General features: G+C 47.4%; 2 protein-coding genes across 3 annotated transcripts in view; one reads left to right on the top strand and one right to left on the bottom strand.

Moving 5' to 3' along the window:
• The first annotated feature begins 922 nt into the window (after positions 1-922).
• RXFP3 (relaxin family peptide receptor 3) lies at positions 923-4,142 on the top strand. The gene is given in 6 exon segments (XM_027092680.1): positions 923-1,024; positions 1,478-2,151; positions 2,153-2,370; positions 2,373-2,719; positions 2,721-2,763; positions 2,766-4,142. Coding segments are annotated over 6 exon segments (1,506 nt in total). The 3' UTR covers positions 2,888-4,142.
• Positions 4,143-9,314: 5,172 nt separating this feature from the next.
• Positions 9,315-24,463, bottom strand: part of SLC45A2 (solute carrier family 45 member 2) — a 32,265-nt gene continuing 17,116 nt past the window's right edge. For both annotated transcript variants that reach the window (XM_027092612.1, XM_027092611.1), the window contains exons 3-7: positions 21,602-21,927; positions 17,277-17,420; positions 16,480-16,603; positions 11,962-12,176; positions 9,315-9,564 (exon numbers count right to left, since the gene is read on the bottom strand). In XM_027092612.1, coding sequence (XP_026948413.1) covers positions 9,340-9,564; positions 11,962-12,176; positions 16,480-16,603; positions 17,277-17,420; positions 21,602-21,927 — 1,034 coding nt within the window. In that variant the 3' untranslated portion in view covers positions 9,315-9,339. The remainder of the gene's footprint in view (positions 9,565-11,961; positions 12,177-16,479; positions 16,604-17,276; positions 17,421-21,601; positions 21,928-24,463) is intronic.

Here is a 24,463-nt window from a genome sequence, read left to right as displayed (position 1 = left end):
GGGGGGCTTGTGGCCAAAAAACAGCCTTATGAAATCCTCTATTCCAACTGCATCAAGGTAGAGTGTGGTTGTATATGAGTAAACAATCTGTTGAAGAGCTCTGGGCTGAGAGCTAAACATCTAATGTCTGTAAAGTCGGCACACCAATTACATGCTCTGCTTCGCTTCAGTTCTCAGAATACACCAAAGCAGAGGGCAACACATGAACTCAGAGATTTGTTATGTGAAGACGCTTTGAAAATCCTGACAGTCACAGACACCAATTAAAGGGGTCAGCTAATTAAGGGGAAGTGGAGCTGGCGTTTGTGTATTCAGGAAGAGCCCTCATCTGATTTAAGGTCTGGGCAGGAAAAAAGAGGCCACTATCATTGCTTTTAAAAAGAAAAATGGGGGCTTCGCTGGTGGCGCAGTGGTTGAGAGTCCGCCTGCCGATGCAGGGAACACGGGTTCTTGCCCCGGTCCGGGAAGATCCCACATGCTGCGGAGCGGCTGGGCCCGTGAGCCATGGCCGTTGAGCCTGCGCGTCCGGAGCCTGTGCTCCGCAACGGGAGAGGCCACAACGGTGAGAGGCCCGCATACCGCAAAAAAAGAAAAGAAAAGAAAAATTGGCAGAAGATTGTGCATTTGGGAGTGAGAAAGAAAAAATTCTAATAGTTATGTTTGAGAATAAGAAAGGAAAAGCGATCGCAAATCAAAGCCGACTTTCTCCAGCAACATAGGAAAATAAAGGGTTACGACCATTTCCTTTTCAAGCTGAAGAGGAAAAGGGAAATTGGCCGCTGGGCTCTTACTGCCGCGCACCTCTCCCCGCTCCCCCGCGGCGGGCGCGGCGAAGTTCAGCACCTCGGAAAGCGCCCCCTCTCACGGCGCGGGGGTTACGCAGGCTCCCTGGGAGCCCGCGGCCTCGGTTTGGCGGGTGGGCATGCAACTCGCGGGAACGCTGCTGGCAATTCCCTGGGAGCTGACAACAGCGGAGAGACGGAGACGCGAAGCCGCGAGGGCAGCATCGAAAGCCCTGCAGAGAGTCAGAGCGAGGTAGACAGAACTCTGTTCAGAAGCCTCGTCCACGCAACTGCCGAGGAAACCGACAAAGGTATTTGAAAGAGAAGGAGAGGGCCCCCAATAGCGGCCTTGAGCGGCAGGGCGGGTATGCGCTAGTGACCAAGTGACAGCGGGAAACGCAGGGGGCAAAGTCTGACTCTTACAGTAGGGACCCGGAGACTGCCACCTTGGCCGGAGAACCTCTAGACGCCGACCGCTCGCCTTAGATGCTGTGCTCCTAGGCTCTCGAATTCCCCTTCAGAACAGACGCTCCGCGCAACTCCCGCGCCCAAGGCCAAGCTCCGCTCGCCGGGGACGCGCCTGGCGCCCTGGTCCTAGGCGCTCTCTTCCGCGTCTGCTTTGAAAACCCCCAGGCACGCCGGAACCCCGGGAGAGCTGGACTCCCTTAAGGCTTATCTCCCGAAACCTGACCTAGAGGCACCTGCGCAGGCAGGTGGCCGCTGCAGCCGCGAAAGCCACCATGAATAAGGTGGCTGGCGGGGACGAGCTCGCAGAACTCTTCAGTCTGATGCCGGACCTTCTGCAGGCGACCAACACTAGCGGCAACGCGTCACTGCAGCTCCAGGACTTGTCGTGGGAGCTGGGGCTAGAGTTGCCAGCCGGCACGGCGCCAGGGCATCATCCGGGCGGCGGCGGGGCAGAGAGCGCGGACACCCAGGCGCGGGTGAGGATCCTCATCAGCGTGGTGCACTGGGCGGTTTGCGCGTTGGGGCTGACGGGCAACCTCCTGGTGCTCTACCTGATGAAGAGTAAGCAGGGCTGGCGCAAGTCCTCCATCAACCTCTTCGTCACCAAGCTGGTGCTGAGGGACATGCAGTTCGTGCTCACCCTGCCCTTCTGAGCTGTGGAAAACTCCCTCGACTTCAGATGGCCTTTTGGCAAGGCCACGTGGAAGATCGTATCCACAGTGACGTCCATGAACATGTACGCCAGCGTCTTCTTTCTCACCTCCACGAGCGTGGCGCGCTACCACTCGGTGGCCTTGGCTCCTAAGAGCCACCGGACCCGAGGGCACGGCGGGGGTGACTGCTGCGGCCGGAGCCTGGGGGACAGCTGCCGCTTCTCGGCCAAAGCACTGCGCGTGTTGATCTGCGCTGGCCTCGCTGCCCAAAGCCATCTTCTCCACCACGATCAAGGTGATGCGCGAGGAGTTGTGCCTGGTGCACTTCCCGGACAAGTTGCTAGGCCGCGACAGGCAGTCCTAGCTGGGCCTCTACCACTTGCAGAAGGTGCTGCTGGGCTTCTTGCCGCCGCTGGGCATCATCAGCCTGTGCTATCTGCTGCTGGTGCGCTTCATCTCCGACCACCGCGGGCAGGGACCGAAGTAGGAGCCTCAGCAGCCGGGGGAGGCCTGGCCAGAGCCAGCGCCCGGAGACGCTCCAAGGCCACCAAATCAGTGACCGTCGTGGTCCTATCCTTCTTCCTGTGCTGGTTGCCTAATCAGGCACTCACCACCTGGAACATCCTCATCAAGTTCAACGCGGTGTCCTTCAGCCGAGAGTACTTCCTGTGCCAGGTATACGCGCTCCGGGTGAGCGTGTGCCTGGCGCACTCCAACAGCTGCCTCAAGCCCATCCTCTACTGCCTCGTGCGCCGCGAGTTCCGCAATGCGCTCGAGAATCTACTGCGGCGCCTCGCGTCGCCTTCTCTCACTAGCAATGCGCCCTTTCTCCGCCGCCACCAAGTCGGAGCCCGAGGACCAGACCGGCAGGCCCTGGCGCCTCTCCACCAGGCCGCGGAGCCCGACATGCTCTACTCTCCGCCCGGCGTGGTGGTCTACAGCGAGGGGCGCTACGACCTGCTGCCCAGCAGCTCCGCCTACTGACGCAGGCTGAGGCCCGGGGTACGCAGGAACTGCCAAGTGGCCTTCCCTCGGCGGAAAAGAGTAGAGCGGATTAGAGGATGCTGGGGGCCCCCGGATCAAGAGGTAGGAGGGACGAGGAGAGAGAGAAACACAAAAGAGCAGCCTACGAAGTGGCCAGGGGACCTTCTCCGGAGAGGGGAGGCTGCGAACCCAGGTGGAGAGAGGAAGGGGGCAAAGTGGCCGAGACCAGCCTCAATGGACCAAGCCACCAGCCTCCGTCCCCCTGGTCTCCACACACACCCCTTCCTCTCCTTATGCTGTCAGCGCTGGGCTGTGTGGCGCGCCCAGAAGCCGAGAAAGGCATCAGGAATGTAAAGCAGTTCGGGGACAAGGAAGAGGGCCTCAGCCAAGTGGTGCGCAGACAACTGAGCGCACTTATTCCAGCGACTACCCACCCCCGCCCCAGCTCTTGAAAGGGTCCTCAAGGTGCATCCAGTCGGGTAAGCCACTCACAAAACCTTTGCACCTTGGCTCCGGGGCTGCCCAGGCGCGAAGGCCTGATTTGCTGCTTGGCTGGGCGGAGAGCCTAGAGTACGGGACCAAACTTCTTCGGAGTTAGAAGGAAGGAGTGACAATCTTGGTCCGCCCTCAGGAGAAATGCACCGCGAGAGAGCCACCTCCCGTGGCGTGTATGGTTTGTCACTTGGGATGGGGAGAGCGGACACACGCGGAGCCCGACTGAGACCCTGCATGGCCTCTGCGCTCATAGGTCGCCGAGACCAAAACCCTCCGGGGTGCGTGTGAGAGCCCCTTCGCGGGGGAGTGGAGTCTCTGCGGGAGGGAGCGGACGCAGTGTAGTTCGAGGGGCTGAATAGAGGGACCTCTTCAGGCTACGACCCCTAAAGGAGAAAGGGGGCTCTCTGGGTCCCCCAGCAGCGACTGCGCCGCGCGCTGGAAGCTGGGCGTCTGGGTTCCCCTGAGAGCCGTGTGGGTACCTGGAGACACTCCTTGCGTTCGGGTCTGCGCGCTGCAAGTGAGCTGTGCCCAGGAGCAACTTGAACAGGTCTGAGTAGACAGGCTACTGGGACTGGGGACTCCCCTGCAGCCTCTCCCCCTTCACTCTTTGGCAATCGGAATGCCGGTTTGATTGAGGCTCTGGGCCAGCAAGTAGGGGGATCGTTCGGCCGCGTTTTTCGTTGGCTTAGATGGAAGATTAAGAGATGCTGTAGAAATGTGGTTCCTGAAACCCAAATTCCTGGAAGCTGGAGTCTGATCTTTCAAGGGGGAGTTGTGGGGTGGGAAGGGGAATGGGAGACTCCGGTAAAATCTGTCCTAAAGGGAAAAGAGTACCGAGAGTCTGTTTTGAGGGGATCGCCAGGATTTCAGGTGTGGGGTTTCTTATTGTTCATAACATTGAGGAGAGAAGGCAGGGAGTCAGAATTCCCACAGGACTCTACCTTAACCAAGTTCCATTCATTCTAAGGAGTGGTCAGCACGTTGACATGCGTGATGAATTCTTCCTTAAGCCCCAGTGTATGGGACCATCTGAAGGGTGACGCATTTCTCATAACAATTCCGTTCCGGTCACGGCACAGTAGTCCTTTCTTGAGGCTGCTCAGAGTGGGGATCGAACAATCTACCCATCCAGCTGCCAGTTTTGACCGAGGTGCTACGGTTGTTCTCTTTGGCGACCTAGTTTGGGATCAAAACACAGGTCATGTAGGCACCTACTGTGTGCTTATTTTAATACCATAAATAATCATTATACAAACATGTCTGCTTAAAGAGCCTCTGGAACTGTCAATCGTTTTGTGATTTTGTTGGAAATTCCCAGTAGCGTCTGAGATTTAAGGCTGCAAATGTGAACTGCACGGCCCCAGCGTCCCCGGCCCTGCTTTCTGTTAACACACACAGTGCAAACACTCAGGCCTTGCCACAAAATCAAAAGCTGCCTACTCAATCCTGAGTAGCCTTGAGAAGTTACCTTTTTCAGAAAACAGAAAAATGCTTTTCTTCAAAAGTAGTCACATCAGTCTCTCTTTGCCCTTTAGAAAGAAAACTTACTGATGTTGATATTGAGGACCCATGGGCTAATAAAAATTGAACTGTAAGCCCTCCATGTCTCCAAAATACAAAATAAATGAACAAGTAAACACCCACAAAGAACAAATAGTAGCATGGTAGTGTATCTATGTGTAACGCTGGTATTAGACATTTACAGAGAGATTCTCTTTATTAAAGCAACTTGCCTTTTCAATTTGGACGATAAAATAATGTGTGGGTAGCCCAGGATTTGGGGGGAAATATGTTGAAGTGTGTGCTTCTGGGCACTAGAAAAACAGAAGGGGCTGGGGGCAAGGACTTCATGAAAATACTCTATGAAACGAGTCATCTCGTCCCCACCCAAACCCGAGGACTCCTGAGAACACGGCTAGAGGGAGCAAAGACCAAGATTTCTGTCTGTCACAAGGACAAAAGCATCAACAAGGAAATGGGCAAATCCAGTGGACATCAGCAATTTATTTTATGATGCGTGTCGTGTGCCTAGCTCTATCCTGAGTGCTGGGATCACAAACACATTCCTGACATTTAGAAGGGGACAGCGCCATGTACACAAGGCAAATGAGTCATGGGACAGTGAGTTGAATGTCACAGTAAGGGCTAAAAGAAAGTGCTGTCTATAGGAACACAGGGATGGAAAGCTGGATTCTCCTGGGGGATCAGAGACTTCCTGGCCAAAGCAGTATTTGAGATGGACCCAGGAATATAGGTACACTTTAGATGGGCAGATCTGGCATGTGAGACGGGGGAGTGGGCACAGAGAGAGGGGGTCTGAAGCTGAGGAAATGCAGTGATGGAAGGCTTTGAGGTTGGAATGCCAGGTGCGTGGTGGGGGAGGGAAGCAAAGCCGTGTGGCTTCCCTTTCTCCTGCAGGATTTCCTAGGATTTCTGTGAAGAATGTAGATATCCCTATACTTGCTTTATTTGTCTGGGAATGAGACATTTTTGTCTCAGAGAGGATATGTCATTGGTACACTAAGAACAAGTACTTAGGTTCCCAAAGGTGGTTAAAGGCTTTTGAAACTGGATTCTATTCACTCATTGAAACTTCAGTGAAGTTAAGGGAGTAAAGTATTTGAATATTTGAGTGTGACTCTGTGTGTGTGTGTGTATGTGTGTGTGTGTGTGTGAGAGAGAGAGAGAGAGAGAGAGAGGGAGAGAGGCTGTGTGCTCTAGCTCCCTTCTTCATCCCATAACCCATCCAGTGTTCCATCTGCAAAGAGCTTCCCCTGTAATAAAGACCAGGCCCTGATGCCCTGTTGTTGGTCAGAGATGACTACTCTTGACTTCTTGGGGGGTCCAGGTAAGAAGACCCTCAGCTGTAGTCACCCTCCCAGCTCACCCAGTCATTCATTTCAAAATCTTTAATCACCTGAGCAGTCCTTGGAGAAATGATCAGGAAATAAACACTGAACTCAGCACATAATTCCATTTCCACAGCTTGCAGAGGTCAAGAGGTAGGTGAAGCAGGAGAGGCGGCTGGGTGCTGTTTCTTTCGTAATGCTGGCTGCTGTGTCACGTGGGGTCCTGGAAGCCCTGGCTTCACCCACACTGTGGGGTTGGGGGCAGGTGTTCTCCCCGTCACTCCTCTAAGTCAGTCATGACCCTGCTGTGCTCAGATGGATAACGTGAGGCGGAGAGGGAGGAAGGAAGACTGGGGAAGATGGAATATTTTTGCATGTGAATGTGGTAACTTCATTTGGGAGTGAATACACTAGTAGAAGGCAGGGGGACCTGATTGGGGGTCAGAAAATAAGTGCCGCTGTGGAGAGGAGGAAAGCAGGGCTCAGAGGTTGATAAGTGAAGCAATAGCACGCTCAGCTCTGAGGAGAAAGCTCAGCCCGGTCTGGAAAAAATTAATCTGGAGAAAACGGGATAAACTGTGGGAGCCCAGAGAGCCTGTTGCCGGATACGCAAGCTGCGTGTCTTGCAGGAGGCAGGAAGGGGTGACCGCTGCGGTGTAAGTCGCTGCCTTCCTTCCCCTCACCTCCCCCCCACACACAAACCAGAAGTGCCCAGATCCACAGGGGTGCCCCCGACGTGCCGCCCCACACACGCTAGCACTGCCCCAGCCACGACCCAAGAGCAGCAGAGATCAGGTTCGTAAAACAAAACGGAGGCAACCAAAAGAACTGCAGCAGCCTGGAAGCCCACAAGTGGTGAGAGGAGAGTGAGTGTGAGAGAATACAGCCCCAGCCTGAGACCACTGGAGCAACTGGGAAGGAGAGGGAGGCTGCCACGCGGTGACAGTGGATCTGGCCCTGCCCTTCGGCTGGTACTCTCTGGTACTCCCCTCAGACCCGGGCAGCCAGGACCCCTGCCCTGGCTCTGATTACTAGAGGGCACTGCTCTGTCCTCCCCTCCCACCTGTACCCCTTCCCACATGGCAAGGAATCCAGAGCCGCCTGGAGCCTGAACTCCACACGCACACCTTCTAGATTATGCTCCGGTGCCCAAGACGTCAGAATTCCCCATCTGAGTGGCCCTGAGTCTACAAGGGCTCTGGCGGTCCTGTCCTTCGGAAGGTGAACGACACCGCTGAGCCTCTGCACACTTAGGTGCGAGGGGAGGCTGAGGGCGGCTGTTTGAAGGTGTGGTCGAGGCTGGAGGGGTTGGGAAGGCTGTGGGTGTGCAGGTGCCCAGGTGCACACAAGGGCCCTCACAGTGCTGGGTGGGGCTAAGGGTGGGGGGAGGAGGGAGGGGCCTTCATCAGCGTTCTCACCCCGGGCCCCGGAAAGCAGAAGTTGGGAGTGGGCATGCACCCCTTTTGCCCCCGGCAGTTTTGCGAAAGAGAACCCAAAGAACCCCCAGAGCATGGTTCCTCTTCTCGGAACCTCTACCCCCAAATGAGCTGACACTGCAGGGGCCTGGCCACTCTACCACACCATCCATCCTGCTACACAGGAGAAAAACCAGAGAACAGCCCAAATCCCCACGTTCCTGTTCTCAGAGCAGCTCGTTTCCTTTCTCCAAATTCCCTTCGAACATGGGAGGTTTTGATAAGCTAGAAATTCACCTGAGGCAACGACTACACTATCAGACTCTAAGATGAGGCAGGAGGAAGAACCACAAACATTTTTTTAACTTGTAAAAACATGGGGGCAAATCATTCCGCACCACTCAGGCACATCCGGTGTTATTCAGACAAACACTTATGAAAGGCTGGGGATGGAAGGATCGAGGTCTGGGAGAGCAGGACGGTGAGCCTTCAAAAATAGTGACAATGGCTGTCATTTTTCTAGTGCAGACCAACTGTCAGCCCAAGCGCTGCTCTTACCGGAAACAGCAGAGCCGGAGTGCCTGGGGTCGAGGCCCAGCTCTGCCACTTAGGAGTTGTGTAGCTTCAGACGAGTTCTGTAATGCCTCTCTGCCTCAGTTTCCTCATCTGTAAAATGCAGATCAGTAACAGCAGCCTCTCTCAAGATTGCTGTGTTAACACAGGTTAAACGCTGAGAATGGTGGTAAGCACTCCGTAAGTGTTAACATATTACAAATGGTCGCAACTCTCTGGGGTAGGAATTATTACCCCAAATGTGCAGATGAACGAGTGTGGCTTGGGTGGGTCTGTAGTTTGCTGGGGAGCAGCAAAGCCAGGATCCCAAACCAGCCCGGCTCTAAAGCTCATGGTCTCTCTATTAAACCATGCTGACCTCTGGCTGAGAAAACGGCTTCACTTGGAGAAGAGAAATGGAAGGCAGTTCTTTGAAAGGCTTCCATAGAGACTCCAGCGGCTGGAACAAAAGTGCAGACTGGAGAGAAAGATTTTTACTGTGTCAATAAGATGAGCTCTTTCAAAAGTAGCAAATCCTCCAGCATGAGATGTTCAAGCAGACTTGTCAGGGATATTATAAATTAGCACGAATTATGAACGAGTTAAATATGAATTAAAGATGACTGAATTAATATCTTTAAATAAATCATTGGCAATATTTTGAGTTACAGTGAATTTGACGAAAAATATTATTCCCCCATGCCAACTATACATGGACAGCAGGTTTTAAAAAAAAATCACATCACAGCATAAATCCCAGCATCACAGGGACGTGCTAGTCTGCTTCTCAGGTTTCGTCAAGGCCTGAAATGCCCTGTGGAAAACAGACCCTGCCTCTCCATTCCGCTGCACTGAGACGGAGGGAGAAAAGCCCGGGGAGGTGCCGTCACCCACACTTGCCCTTTGCCCCCAGTGAATGGAGGCATAGCCCAGTCTCTCCTAAGACAAATGATGCCTGAAATAGGGAAACGGATGTGCAGAGGGCTGGCTGAGAGTGAGGAGTGGGCAGATCACCGCAGCTGAAGTCGTAACACGCGGCATCCCATGGGCAGATACAAACAGTGCAGAGCTAAAGAAAAGATCGATCTCCTGCCGTGTGCTCCACTGTGTCTGGGATTAGGAACGATGTCTCTTTATTGACCTAATCCATATATCTAACAAAGAGAGCCACAAAACAACAGCCAATCAGTGACACCGCAGAGGCTGTGATCACCACGACGACGACGCTCCCGGCCATGTTGACCAGAAGGCCCAGGCCGCCTCCAACCAGGATCTGAGCCAGCTGCACCATGCAGGTGAGGGCGGCGCAGTCCACGCCCTGCCCTCTCACGCTGCCATCCGGGCCCCCGCACCGGGCCTGCTGCCTCTGCAAGGGAAGCACAGGAACAGCGTTTGATCTGCACCAACTGTCCTTCAGGGCAGAAGGCAGCAAGCAAACTTCTTCTCTAAAAATCCAGGTAATAAATACTTGCAGCTTGTGGGTCGTTGATCTCAGCTGCAACTACACCACTCTGCTGCTGCAGTGCAAAAGCAGCCGCAGAACGTAAACCAGGTGGCCTTCCAACAGAATTCTATGACACGGGTATTTGACTTTCATGTAAGTTTCCCCTGTCACAAATATTATCCTTCCAGTGATGTTTTAAAACTCATTTTAAAATTGTCAGAGAATTCCTAGAATTCCTGTTGTGTCTGTACACGACAGACTGTACAGAAAAGCAGGTGTCAGACCACGTTCGGCCCAGAAGACAGTTTATCAACTCCTGATTCAAGCTCCACCCCCCGGCCTGCACCTTTCTTCCCCACCTGCCACGAAGTCTTAAATTCCACCGTTCACACCTATGGGAGTTAAATGGTTAAGAACGCAAAATTATCTCTTCAATAAATCAATAAGTCAATAAATACAATGCGGCAGAAGCTCAATAAGTCTCCCATTCCTCCTCTTCCCTAGTGGTTACGGTTCAAACATTTTCAGAAGGATGTTGAATCACAGGTATGTGTAGGGGGAGCAACATAAAAAGCAATTCCACCTTTCAAAATACGGTTGCTTTTTGCTTAGTAGATTCATATTTGATTAGTTTGATATTTGGTCGGAATTGGTTGATAACATTGCCATTTATTGGGTATCATATATGTGCTAGGCCTTGTGCAAGGCTCTTTCACATACCTTCCTTCATTTCACTCTTACCACCTCCCTCGATGCACATATCATAATCATTAGCCCCGTGATAACAATAATACTACTACCTACCATTTTCTGAGTCTTTGCCAGGTGCCAGGTAGGCATTATGCTAAGCGGATTACCTACACTATCTGGTTTCATTTAATTTTCCGACAACTCTCTAAGGTGGGTGTATCATTCCCACTTCATTGATTAGAAAACTAAGGCTCTGAGAGTTTGAATGATAATTCCTTAAATGAGAAAAAATCATTGTGCAGGAAAACGCACATTATCCTTTGAATAAGAAAGGGAAAATAAGAAAACGGATCCATAATCGCTGGATTTTCATTAAAAGATACTGGAAAAATAGACAAAGACCTGATGGGAGTGGTTACATGTAGGAGCCCAGGGTGGGGAGGCGAGGGAGGGGATGCACACGTACATGTATATCACTGTGGCTGTGGAACGACGTGATTGTATTATCCCATCTAAACATGAACTCATTTTGAGTGATATTTAATAAATAAATGAGTAAGATCCCCAGTGTCACATAGCTGTCAGAGGGGGGCGGCGCAGGATTTGAATCCAGGGTTCTCTGAGTCCAAAGCCTCTGTGTTTTGGGCCTAGTACCATCCAACTCCCTCGTGGAGGGATAGTTCTTTATGATAGCTGTCTCTTTAGCAGCAAAGCACCTGCCATGCATTGAAACATTAGTGACCATGTCTGCCAGGGAAGAGGACAGCTACAACTCTTGTTTAAAAGGTTTTAACACCCGGTGCAACTCTCTCCTGCTGTGTTTACCAGATCAAATGATGAAAAAGAAGGCCAGCGTTGCGGTCACATGGACGCGTGTTCAGCGTTTTTGCAGTTTCCTACTGTGATGGATTAAGCTACTAGCCATCTCTTTAACTTTTACAGTTAAAGAAATGTAAGCCTATTTTCAGGGGGAAAAGTTGCATATCTGGATAAGAAAACGTGGTAATCTTAGAGCAGAAATACCAAACCTAGTGCTTTTTTAGGGCAGCATAGGGTCTTGCCCTCTGGCTTGAGCTCCTAGATGGAGATGGGGCAGGCCTCCCTTGAGGCAGCTGGTGAGATGACCACCTGCGACCAGCTTTCCTCCCTGCACACAGGGCATGACTTACCAAAACCCGGACTTCCAAGGAAAACGTCACTCAACCAGTAACTCCCGGAAATTGCACCAGGCACCTCTGCAGTGGTTGAGGGCCTGGGCCCTCGTTGTGGCATCCAGAAACACTGCAGGTATGCTGGACATGTCATGAGCCCAGAGTTCCCCTTGCTTTGTCTCTGTGTGACTGTGGGCTGGTTTCTCAGCATTACCAACCTCACCTTCCCTAATCTGACTAATGGGAGTAATGGTACCTGCCCGACTGCTCCCAGGTGCACAGGGCTTCAGAGTAAGGAGGGGGTGGCCTGGAAAAGTGGTCAGGCCTTGGCTAGACCATCGTTACATCTGGCTGGACATCTTAGTGCTGCTGTTTCAAGAAGCCCTGTTCTCCAGCTCTGCTCTACATTTTCCTAGCAAGCTCCCCCAGCCTCCAGGTGAGTCCGGACGTCACTCGGTGCAGAGGTTCAACAACACACCTGCTCTTCCTGCTGCTCACGGTGGTATGCGGTGAGGAGGTTAAAAGGCACGGTGTACAGGGTGCTGGACATCACGCCAAACAAGGTGCACATGACCAGGCTGGAGTAGACATTCGGGAAGAGCCCGATGACGCCCGTCCCCAGGCCAAACAGCAAATACCCCATGAAGTAAAGACCCTTTAATCCGATGTAGGGAACCAAAGCTTTCTGAAAGTCTGTGTGTGGGGAGAAGAGAGGGAGAAATTACAGCTGGCAGTGCCTCACATCATCTCATAATTTCAGACAACCTTTCCTTTCGAAGATTCACTTTTTTTAGCCTTCCTTTAACACTGAGTCAGGAACAGAAGAACCTCCTTATCTGTGCTTGAAAACAGCTGGCTTTTGGAATAAGTTTTGAATCCTTTGTGTAAAGAAAAGCTGGAGATTGCCTTGCTGGGTTGATTTTCTTTTCTGCAGGGAAGGACCAGGCACTGTGTACTGGGGAGCTGAATAGCAACGGGATGCAAAAGAGGCGATTGAAAAGCCCGCCTTGGTTATGGGACCCTGGGGCAGCAAGCCATGGAAGAAAAGCGGGTATCTTTCCGATTCACAGAGATCTAGCCTAACAAGACCAAAATGACAATCCAGGTCTCTATTAGCCCCACAGCCCAAAGTCAGGTTGGAGGAAATTAACACAACCAGATTGCACAGAATGATCCAACTCATTCAGTTTCTTTGCCCCACCTAAATGTCATCTGCACAACCTGAGAAGGAAGTAAAGAACATACATCACCTGTAGATGCTCTCCCTAACTTGCCAGCCCTTCCCAGGCTGGTCAGGGGGTCCTCCCCCTCGCTGGTGCCTTCACCCTCTATGGGCAAGTTCCACAACTTCTCAAAACCTCAGCTTCCTCATCAGAAAATGGAACTAACAAAACCCTTCTTGGTGGTTGTTATCAGGATCAAATGAAGTAAAATGTCTAGGAAATCACCCAGCCCGGTGCCAAGCACACAGAAGACACCCAGTTAATGGTGGCTATCATTACTTCAATAAATACAGAGCTTGCTGAATATGGTTGACTCTTAACTGAGGTCCCCTCCCAGCAGGTAAACTTGGCTTGCTCATAAAGAACTCATGGTAGAGCTCATTTTTTAAAATTGGAAATTCAGCTTTAAAACATTTTACTATGTTTTCCACCACAGTAGGGAAAAATCCCTAAAAAAAACCTTTATCTTCCTCTTTTAATTGGTTATTTTTTTTTTACTTTTTATTTTATATTGGAGTATAGTTGATTAACAATGTTGTGATAGTTTCAGGTGTACAGCATAGTGATGCAGTTATACATACACATGTATCCATTCTTTTTCAAATTATTTTCCCATTTAGGTTGTTACATAATACATGTCAATCCCAAACTCCCTAACTATCTCTCCCCCCTCCCCCTTCCCCCCCTGGCAACCATAAGTTCTTTCTCTAAGTCTGTGAGTCTGTTTCCCTTTTGTAAATAAGTTCATTTGTATCATTTTTTTTAGATTCCACATATAAGTGATATCATACGATATTTCTCTTTGTCTGACTTACTTCACTCAGTATGACAATCTCTAGGTACACCCATGTTGCTGCAAATGGCTTTTAATCCGTACTTTCCTTGTCTTTCCTCTGCCCCATTCTACTGGAACACATGGACCCAGGGGATACACGAATGATAGATACTAGAAATGTGCCTATTCAAGAGTGAAATTTTCCATATCTGTTCAAATAATTATTGGATTTACATTGCATAGACAAGAAACCTAATATTTATTACATTTGTATCAATCATGGAATTCTGAAAATGTTAAATGGGCAACAGTGCTTCCTCTGTTAAATTCATGCCATGCTTGGAGGGCTGTTGTCAAGGTTGAGAATAAAAGCAGTATAAATTTAGGTCAGTTTCTGTTTGCTTAATGATTACATTTATGCGGAAAACGTCATCTAAGTTGTCTCAGTACCTAAAAGATAACCATCAGTATTCATTAGGGAAATGCTCTCACTAAGTGTACAGGCCAGCCAGGAAGGAGGCAAAAGAGGATAAAGAGATATTTGGAAACATAACTAACTTCACTACGAAGATGGAAAGTCTAGCAAAGAATGCTTTATTCATAAAGAGAAAGCAGTAAGTTTAAGGGCCAAGTTGACTTGTCCTCTGCTGGGTCTGACGCCAACTCATACTGTGCCTCTCCTTAGGATTGTACGGAAATGACTGATTTAAGCCCCAGCTATGGATAGTAGTGTATGATATGAACAATTGGCTGTATTTCAGTACTCAGCGTGGCTATACTCATTGACCTAAGTGTGCCTGCTGTGCAAAGGAGCTTAAAAACAAGTCCGTTATCACCATTCCCCATGCCCCGCCCAGCAGCCAGATAGCCCTGCTAAGCTCTGTCTGGATAGAAATTCTGGGTCTGTGCCTGATGTTATGTGATGAGTCCAGAACACAGGGTTATCTGGTGTGCTCTGGAATTGAGGGAAATGATTGATTCTGCCCAGACTGGGTTGGAGTGCAGAGGGAAAGACTTGAAAGATTGCACAGAGAGGGACATATTGGAGTTGGGTCTGGGTGGGGAGGTAGAAACAGCAGTTCGGGTGGAAGAAACCAAAAGCAAATACATAGAGGTGGGAACGTCCGTGCAGTGGGTCACTGGAGGAGTTCCTGCGTGGGAGTGACAAAGGTCCAAGTGTGAGCCCGGCCAAACTGTGAATCCCGGAGTGCCCAGATCAGGACTTTTACTCTATCTTATGGGCACGAGAGCCCCTGAAGATCCTTGGGTAGGGCTGGTTGGTATTTTATAAAGAAAATTTTAGTTCTAATTCACAGTGATAGGGATCCCATAGATTTATGCATTAATATAACTTTGGAAAATTATTCAAATAGTAGGTATTCTTTATACACAGGGATTTTAACTGGAAAAGCTCTAAAAAATAACATGCTTTTGATTTTCAAATGCCATGAAATTCATACAGGAACTCAGACTAGACTAATGGAAGGGTCCCTAGAAGGGAATTTTTTGAGGAAAACAAGTTAAACTTGACACAAAATTCAAATACTAATGACTTTTAGAAAAATGTTTTCCTCTTACAAGAATGAGAATAGTGGTAAATATTCCCCCCACCTCTTGAAAGCACAAAGCGATTGAGATGGATAATTTATTAAATCCTTTCAGTCTAACACTCCCTGATTCTAGGTAGTTGAAATCGTCCTCCTGGAGTTTTCTTTTCTTTTCTTTCCTGTTAGTGTATGTGCTGCCGAAGCAGGCAGCCTGGAGTTTCCTTAATCCGTTCACTCTAAGGGGGAAAAACGGGTTTGCTGAGGAAACGTAAGCTTTAAGCCACCACTACTTGGTTACCATACATTTGAAAGTAATGAATTCTATGGTTTTATGATGATTGGGCTCATGAATATGCTTATATTAGGTCCCCTTTTCCCAACTGTGCTACACTTTGAAGAGATTTTTCTTGATCTCGAAGCAGGTTTCCCACTGTGCTATGGCTTAGCAAAGGGCTAAATGCCAGACTAGGGGTCATCATATATATTCAGCCTCCATCCCCACAAGAAGCACGGTTCAGTGACAGAATGATGCCCTGAGAATGGTAACAGGGATTGTCCCCAACGCCTCCCCCCCAACCTCGGCCATACCCTGCTGTCCCCTGGGCCTGTCCAAAGCCTGGAGCTCTGCCCTGGGGACCAGCTATTCTCCCCACAATGCCGGAGAAGCTCTCAGATTTCCACTCCAAATGCGGGACCTGCATACGTTTTATAGGCCAGAGTTTTTACTTAATTCAATGTGTACAGCCCTTGGAGACTTCCAAATTAGCCAGCACAAAACAAGCCTGTGTGATGCCCTAGAGTTGGAGTACATCCGTTTGGACTTATTTAAAACCAATCCCAGAATTCCCTTTGTTTACAGTGTCCTCACAGGTAATCTTAGCCAAGGGGGGTTAACAGACTCCAGACCCCATGGAAAGCTGGTGTCTGAGAAGGTAAGCTGTTGTTCTCAATCCGGAAGAGTGGCCCTGTTACATACCCGCCCATCTGAGCTGAAGTTATTTTATATGTTCATTTTGTCACCTAGCATATTAACCATCCCTCATTTTCTGTCAAGACTGATAAGCACATCTATGAAACGCTACCAGTGCCCTTATTCCAGCAGAACACAGACCTAGCGTTAATCAGTAATCTTGGCTGTGACTACCCCCCATCCATCCAATACTTCACCATATTGTTTACAAGATTTCCTGTTACTTTCCAACGTATTTTGATTAGCATCCCACCGACTGCAAGTACAAAGTAATCACTGAGGAAAATGATACCCAGAATTCACTAGCGAAAAGGCTACTTGATGCGGTCCTTTCTAAGGAAATAGTTTTTCCTGACCTCCGTATATATTTATCAAGAATCTGGCATCTTAGAGAGCAAAAAAATAAATATAGAAATACAGATGTATAAAATCCAAGATTCCGCCAGCCCGTAGAAGACATCCTTAGGAGGAGGAGACTCACAAGAATAAAGGGAGGAAAACACAGAGTTGATGCACAAACCCCAGCATCCAACCTCGACCCCTCTTTGGTAGATGAGGAACTCTGTGGAGTTGTGTGCGCTGTAGGGGTCCCCGTGGTACACGATCTGCAAGAGAGATTTGGGGCCACTGAGTTACCAGTGCAGGGTGGTAAGGACCCCTTCTCACACGTTCTGCTTCTTCACCCCCTCCTGGGGCTCAGACCTCATTCTCCCATGAGCACGTCACCCTTTCATCCTTTCACACCTCCATTCAAGGACCCTCAGGAGGTCTTAATGCATAAAGTCTAAACAACATCCCCCTGGATTTTTAACACCCCTCCTTCTGCCTAACAGCTGGCTCTACCCGCCATAGGCAACCCGGCCACCCATATTCTGGTACAACCAACAGGCTTCTGACTCATCTCTACACATGCCATTCCTATGCCTGCCTAGAATGTTTTCTCCTTCACCCCTCCCTCTCCAACTCCTTCTCTCCTTTCAAGATCCAAATCGCACTGCACCTCCTTTATTAAGCCCGCTGTGACCGCTACAGTTCACCTTGATTTTTCTTCCTTATTTGTTGTACTTGATCAAGTACTGGTCCCATCGCATGGTGTCCTCTAGTTGTGTAGGGTGTAGTAACTTCCCTCCGGAATCTGTCTGTAAGCCAGCTCCTTGAAGGTACCCTTTCCTACACTCTTACTGTGCCCATCTTAGAGGCTGGCGCAGAAGCTCCACAGGTGCTGATGGAGGGACAGGTGTGTGAGATAATGAGCGTGTGCACAGACATGCCCCTTACCCGGCCCATGAAGTCTGTGAAGAAGAGCATGTTGGAGAGGAAGGCGGTCCATCCGATGAGGTGGCTGATGCAAAGGCAGCGGTAGTGGGGAGGCATGCTCAACAGCACCCTCAGCAGTGACTTCACGGTCACTGCCCTCCGAGTCTGGAATAAAACAGCAAACAGGTGTGACGTTCAGTGTAGACACACAGCCAGCTGTGGGAGCAAAGCATACAGCCATGTTACATATCTGTCAGTAGACTATCACACAAGGTCGCACTTCCTGGGCATGGTGCCAAGGTTTCCACTGAGTATTCCCATAAGAGGTGTTCTGTTAAGTACGTGCCGATACTTAGCAGTTTCAGGTCAGGAACAGGGCTTTTGGGATAGGGTGAAGGGACTGGAAATAAAGCTTGCTTTGAGCCAAGATGTAAGACATATCTAGCTTCCTATCTTTGAACAACAGAACCACTGCTGAGGATGAAGCGCATAGATCTAAGCCAGCCCCTAGATGGTTATAATTCTTAGATTTCTTGACTTTTTTTTTTTTTTTTGGCTGCGTTGGGTCTTTGTTGCTGTGCGTGGGCTTTCTCTAGTTGCAGCGAGAGGGGGCTACTCTTCGTTGAGGTGCGCAGGCTTCTCATTGCGGTGGCTTCTCTTGTTGCAGAGCACGGGCTCTAGGCGCGCAGGCTTCAGTAGTTGTGGCTCATGGGCTCTAGAGCGCAGGCTCAGTAGTTGTGGCGCACGGGCTTAGTTGCTCTGTGGCATGTGGGATCTTCCCAGACCAGGGATCGAATCCATGTCCCCTGCATTGGCAGGTGGATTCTTAACCACTGTACCACCAGGGAAGCCTCTTTCTTGACTCTTAAAATGTAGTAGTCTGAATTCCAAGATGGCCTCTATGATCTCCATCCTCATGATTCTGTTCCGTTACATGGCAAAAGGATTTTGCAGATATAACTAAGGTTACTAATCAATTTGCTTTGAGTTAATTAATAGGGAGATTACCTGGGTGACCCTTATCAAGTCACATCAGCCCATTAAAAAACATAGAGTTTTCTCTATATTTCTCCCAGTTGGCTGGGAGCAGAAGGGGAAGACAGAAAGTCTCAAAGCTCAAGAATTGCTGGCTTTGAAGGTGAAGGGGGCCACATGGAAAGGACCTGGGTGTGGCCTCCAGGAAATGAGAGTGATCCCTGGCCATCATCAGTTAACAAGAAAACAAGGACATCTGCAACCACAAGAAGCTGGATTCTACCTGCATGAGCTCGAAGCTGATTCTTCCCCATTGGAGCCTCCAGATGAGAAGGCAGCTTCACCAACACCTTGATTTCTGCCTTTTGAGACCCTGAGCAGAGAATGCAGCTGAGCCCACCCAGACCTCTGACCTACAGAACTGTGAGATAATAAATGGGTACGGTTTTAAGCTGCTAAATTTGTGGTAGTTTGTTATGTAGCAACAGAAAACTACCACATAGAGCCAATCAGCTCCCTGCTCTGGGCCAGGTACCTCCTCCTAGTTTATTTCTCTGGATCCTGCCATCAGCCAACAGGTGTAGACGAGCCCTATGTCAAGTCAGAAGTGAGAACATTGTAGAACACACACACACACACACACACACACACACACACACACAATGACTACATATGCCCACAATTCTTTAATCTAGACTTAAGTTACGTTAAAACCAGAGGCTATAATTTATTGGTATCAGTAGCCTTGAGAGAATGAAAAATTTTGAACTATTGACACAACTGTTTTGAAATACAAAAAAAGGAAAGAGCCTTTAATAGCTTGTCATATGAGAGAAGAAAGAAACCTCAGGAATATGAAGCAATCACCTGCCCTGAAGACACTGAGACAATAAACATTAACCATGATGGGGTAATGGGTCTTTCTTGTCAGATTTTTATTTATTCTGAGTCTTGACATAATGATATTGGGTCCTGGCTCGTTTATTTATAAGACAGTCTCCTGAGATTTTTCTCTTTTAACTATAATAGCAAATTGTTTCATAGCTCTTAACCTTATATGATAATGCTTTTTATTCTTTGATGCAGAAAATTATATTTACTCATTGTAGGTTCGTTGTACAAGTTGATTTTTTTAATTCATCAGTTTTGTAGTATTTATGACTATGCCTCAACTGATTTTTTTATACTTAATCAGTATTAAAAAGTATAAACATTACCTTGGAGTTAGGAAAAATAAACATTTTCTGCATGTAGAATATGGTATTTGTCAAAATAAATGGTGACCATAACAGAAATCCAATGAAGAACTATTACTTTTTTCCTTGACCACAGGAAGAAGCAATTAAAGGTATAGACTGGGAAACAACAGCCTGATTTTCATGCCTCAAAGTGATTTATCTTCACTTTCTTTCCTTTCTTTCCAAAAATTCAAAATTTTAAAAAGTGAATCTGACCAGCAAGTATTCAGTCTCATTCCAAACATTAATTTATGCTTCTGCCTTATACATAATTTTCAGCCTGCTTTCATTGTTAACCTAATTTTTTTTCTTCCAAAAATAAATATGAGCTTCAAAATTGTGCCTAGTCTTTCTGTAAAAGCTGTGAATGTAAATACTTAAAGTCCCTTTGGGTATTTTAACTCAGAATGAAAATGCAGCTGGCTTCTTATTCACTGATGCATCAATTCCCTTTGTGAAGCCCTTGCAATGATTCTGAGCCGCTGGGAAATGTTTTACTGCATACGTTATGCACCTTTGTCAACTGGACATTGGGTGGTGATGGATTTATAAGTAAAAAAGGCACGGAGCCATCAGGGGGAGAGAGAGAACTGTACAAAAGTGCCACCAGAAGGAGACTAAATATTGAAGGGAGTAACTGATGGCATGGAGGAACTAGAGATGGATTTTATGGTATCCAGCTCGAACAATAAATGAAATAATTCAGGCCTCTTGCCATTAAAAAAAAAAATCCCAGTTCTCAAATTGCACAGCCACCCTCGTTTTGGAAAGTAATGACTTTGACAAACAAGATGGCCAGGGCCTTGGCCCTGACACCTCGGAGACACCCATTGCTCAGCTGGAAGCTCCCAAGATGCACTTTTGGAATAGAGGTGTCAGACGCTTGGCTTTGAGCCTAGATATGTTTCTCTTTTTTTTTTTCTTATGTTGTTTTGCTTTTATTTTTTAAGTCACATAATAGAACCATTCAGAGCCTACAGTGTTGTGCGTGTGGCACATACTAATACAAGTTAATTACATTTGATGCAAGTCTTAATGGTGTGGAGGGTTTTATGCCTTTCAAAAGACTTCTACTCACTTGATTTCATTTGATCATCACAACAGCCTCGGGGTAGAATAAGACAGCCTCTGCTGGGTGACCCTTTGAGGGCAAGTCATAATCTATCAATAGGGCAAAGAGGCAGGCATAATCTATAATAGCTACTTATCTTTAGTAAACCCTGCCTTGTTTTGTTCCTTAAACCCTGACATTATTTTTCTTTATTTTCAAAGTAATACTTGTCTATTATAGAAATGTTGAATAGACTGAAGGGTTTAGAAAAGAAAATGAAAACCACCTGTTAGCCCATCACCCAGCGACAATAACTTCAATTAACATTTTGGGTATATATTCTTTCTATTTTTTCTCTGGATCTGCATAGCTTTTCCCACAGTGGAGATCATTTTGTATATGTATGTGTGTTTTATCTGATATATTATGTCTTAAATAAATCTTCAAAAACACACAGATCCTTTAATGATCGAATGGGTTCCATCGTATGGCTCTTCCATGATTCCCGTGCTGCCTTGCAGAACTGCACAGCGAGGGGCTCCATCCTAACTGAGATCAGCAGGGAGTGTGAGTGTCCTCCTCCAGGTAGCCTGGAGCCGCAAAGGTTTAAGCAGGTCTCCGGAAACCTATATTCTCATCTTTTCTCTATTTACTGTGTGATCAAGATAAAATGAAGGCTTCATCCCAATAACCTCTTAGTTCCTCCAGTTCCCTACCCAGGGATGCTGCTATCTGGAATACAAATTTACAACCCTAATCTAAGAAGTGAAGATACTTCTTGTGTCCTGAGGATGAGTCAAGGCTTCTCTTATGGCCTTACATTTTTCAACTGGCTTCATCTTCCCTGGTTTGACGGTCTGAAAAGAGTAAGAGACAGGAGGACTAGAAGAAAATGCACACATTTTTCTATTAGGTGCAAAGTTTTAATTCCAAGGGATAATAGCTACTGGGGATTTGAGGATTCACAAGACTTTTTGCATCAAATAAGCAAACGAAACAAAGACAAAGAATAATTTATAAAAACCTGAACAAAAGACAAGAACATTTTTCCTAAGGTAATAAAAAAGAAGTTGCATCTTTACCTGTTCAGCAGGATTTTTGTTTTTTTCTCCCTGCAGCGCCAGCTCTGGGTGTACATAACCATTTTTTACTTTCTCAATAGACCCATACTCATACGTTCTGTCTGATGACAATGCAAGGTCCTGAGGGGCTTGCTGTGGGGGAATGTCCTTGGCAACATCTCTAAGCGGGGCTTCAGGGATACTGAACAGATGGATAATAAAACACAAAGTGAGCACCGACGAGGAGAAGAAGAACATGACCTGGAATTCTGTGCCCAGCAGTCTTCCCAGTTCCAGGTGGGCCCAGTCGATGGCACCCAAAAGGTAACCCAGGGCACCTCCCAAACCTGCAAAGCAAGCAAGCAAGAGCTGTATTAGCATTATTTAGAAGCATCGTCTCTTTCCATTTCCTTCCGTGGGAAAGCTCCCTGAGGACAGCGTAGGCAGCCTGGTTATGATGGGAGGAGCTAAGACACCTTGGCCAGGAAGCATGGGTTCAAGGCCTGGCTCTAGCATGCACTTGCTGTGACCTTGGACTTCCTCACTTGTCATACGGGGATGATAATAAAAAAGCAACCTACTGGTAGGGTCACGACTGGAAAATGGACTAGTGCCAGACACGTAGTAAGCGCTTAGTAAAGAGTACCACCATCTGAAGTCCTACAGCTTTCTAAACTGCACTCTCAACACTGCTTAAGAACTAAAATTCCTGGCCCTAAAGGGCTCCAAAGAAAACCAGTTTCTGACTGCAATAAAATATAATTATGTATTGTTGTTGATCTATTAATAAGCTTCTTAGGGTGACACAAGTTTGCAGAGACCTAACAGCCTTAGAATCTGTCTTCTTTCATCTATGAAAAGCTAAAGGTGTGGGTGGAGGGATAAATTAGGAGTTTGGGATTAACAGATACACACTACTGTATATAAAACAGATAACAAAGACCTACTGTACAGCACAGGGAACTATATTCAATATCTTGCAATAACTTATAATGAAAAAGAATCTGAAAAATTATATATACATATATGTATAACTGAATCACTTTGCTGTGCACCTGAAACATTGTAAATCAACTATACTTCAGTAAAATAAAATAAAAAACAACAAAAAAAAGCTAAAGGTACTTGTTCCCAGTTGACAGCCACAGAAAAATAAAAACAAAAGCTTAAATATGAATCTTTTTAAATCTTATCCTCTCACAGGACCTGGACCTGAAGTCTTTCTGGTGCTTTCTTTACCTGCTTACACTTAAAGACAGTGTGACCTGAGGGAGGAAGGACTTCTCAAAATCGATCCTGCCCTTATGGTCTAATATTTGAAATTCTACCATTAGTGATTCATTCTCTTGGGTTCCTGTTTTAAAAAGCAAGTGCTCCTGGTACGGACAAGACATTGCATGTCTCAGCGCCCAAATACTAAGTGCTCCTCAGATGGTCCTTCTGGCAGCAGGCACCAGTGACGTCTGAGAACACTGGGCTGCAGCGGGGGTGTACCATGGGGTGGGAGGTTGTCCAGGGAAGTGAGCAGATGAATGCCAAACACACCTTCTACCTACATCACAAGCTTTCGTAGGGCTGATCCTCTGGCAAATACCTTTACATATCAACCTCCCATCATGCCTTACCAAAGACAAATATCTACCTAGTCAGATCAGCTTTCTGTTTGTTTGTTTTTATTTTTCTTGTGTGAGTGAAGGCTCCATTTTATTTCCCAGATAAAGACAACATCCCCACGAATCAGAGAATCAAGGAAGAAAACAGAGCTTAAGGAATTCTCTATCTCTAACCCTAAACATTTAAACTTACATAAACTCTGACCCCAGGAACACAGATCTGAACGCCAAATAAAATGAATCCCAATTTATCCAGAATGGTGGAAGAATGGATGATTCTGGTGACTACACATTCTGTCTAGTTGCAATTTATCATAGAGGATATTTACAGATAAACAACTGTTTAACAATTGAATTCCAAAAAGACGGCATCATTATCATGCCCTGAGTGACAAAGCATTTTAAGGTGGAATTATGGGAAATGGTGGCCAATGGGGTGCAATGAAAAAACATGTTCTCTGCCAGCAAGGAGTATGTGGCCTAGTTATGGGTGATGTGCATATATATAAACAGATCAGTGGCACCTACAGTGACCTGTTTGGATGGTGGGCACCCTGGTAGGCTCGAGAACGGAAGGCCCCTGAGGGGGTCACACTGCTGCTGATTCAGAGGGCAGCTCTGGGACATATGGTGCGTCTGGATCGCCATTAGACAATGATGCTCTTTATTCAATCATGGAGATGCCGTGGATGTCAGAGGTCGTGTGCTGAGTCAAGCACTCAACCGAAAAGAACACACTAAAAGCCCAGCACTATTTGAGGGTCTATCTAAACCAGGGTTTCTCAATCTCAGCACGACTGACATTTGGGGTTGGATAATTCTTTCTTGGAGGCTGTTCTGTGCATTGTACGATATTTCGCAACATGTCTGGCCTCTCCCACTAGATGCCAGTACAACTTCTCCACTGGTTTTGATGACCACAAATGTCTCCTGACATTGCCCAATGTCCCTCACGGGGCTAAATGGGCCCCAGCTGAGAACTCCTGATCTTAATTAACCCTATGAAAAACTTACACATTCCGTTTTCAAAACTATCATTTGTAACTAGATCAATGGTTGTCATACTGCCATTAAGTTCTCCTATCATGTATGCCTCTTTCTTTCAAACTTATTGTTCCACTGAGCAAAGAAAATATAGAACAGAAGACCCCTACCCATTTGAAAGAATTGATGTGTGAAATGAATCCTCCACTGTGCAACAGAATGGTGGCTTTATTTTATGAATACAAATATGTGGATATAAACATAATGGATTTATATTAAATATTGA

Source organism: Aethalodelphis obliquidens, unplaced genomic scaffold, assembly GCF_003676395.1.
Source record: "Aethalodelphis obliquidens isolate GAN/ISIS:26980383/991018 unplaced genomic scaffold, ASM367639v1 scaffold80, whole genome shotgun sequence".
NCBI lineage: Eukaryota > Metazoa > Chordata > Mammalia > Artiodactyla > Delphinidae > Aethalodelphis > Aethalodelphis obliquidens.
The sequence above is the reverse complement of the archived record's forward strand: the minus strand, read 5'-3'. Positions and strand labels throughout refer to the sequence as shown.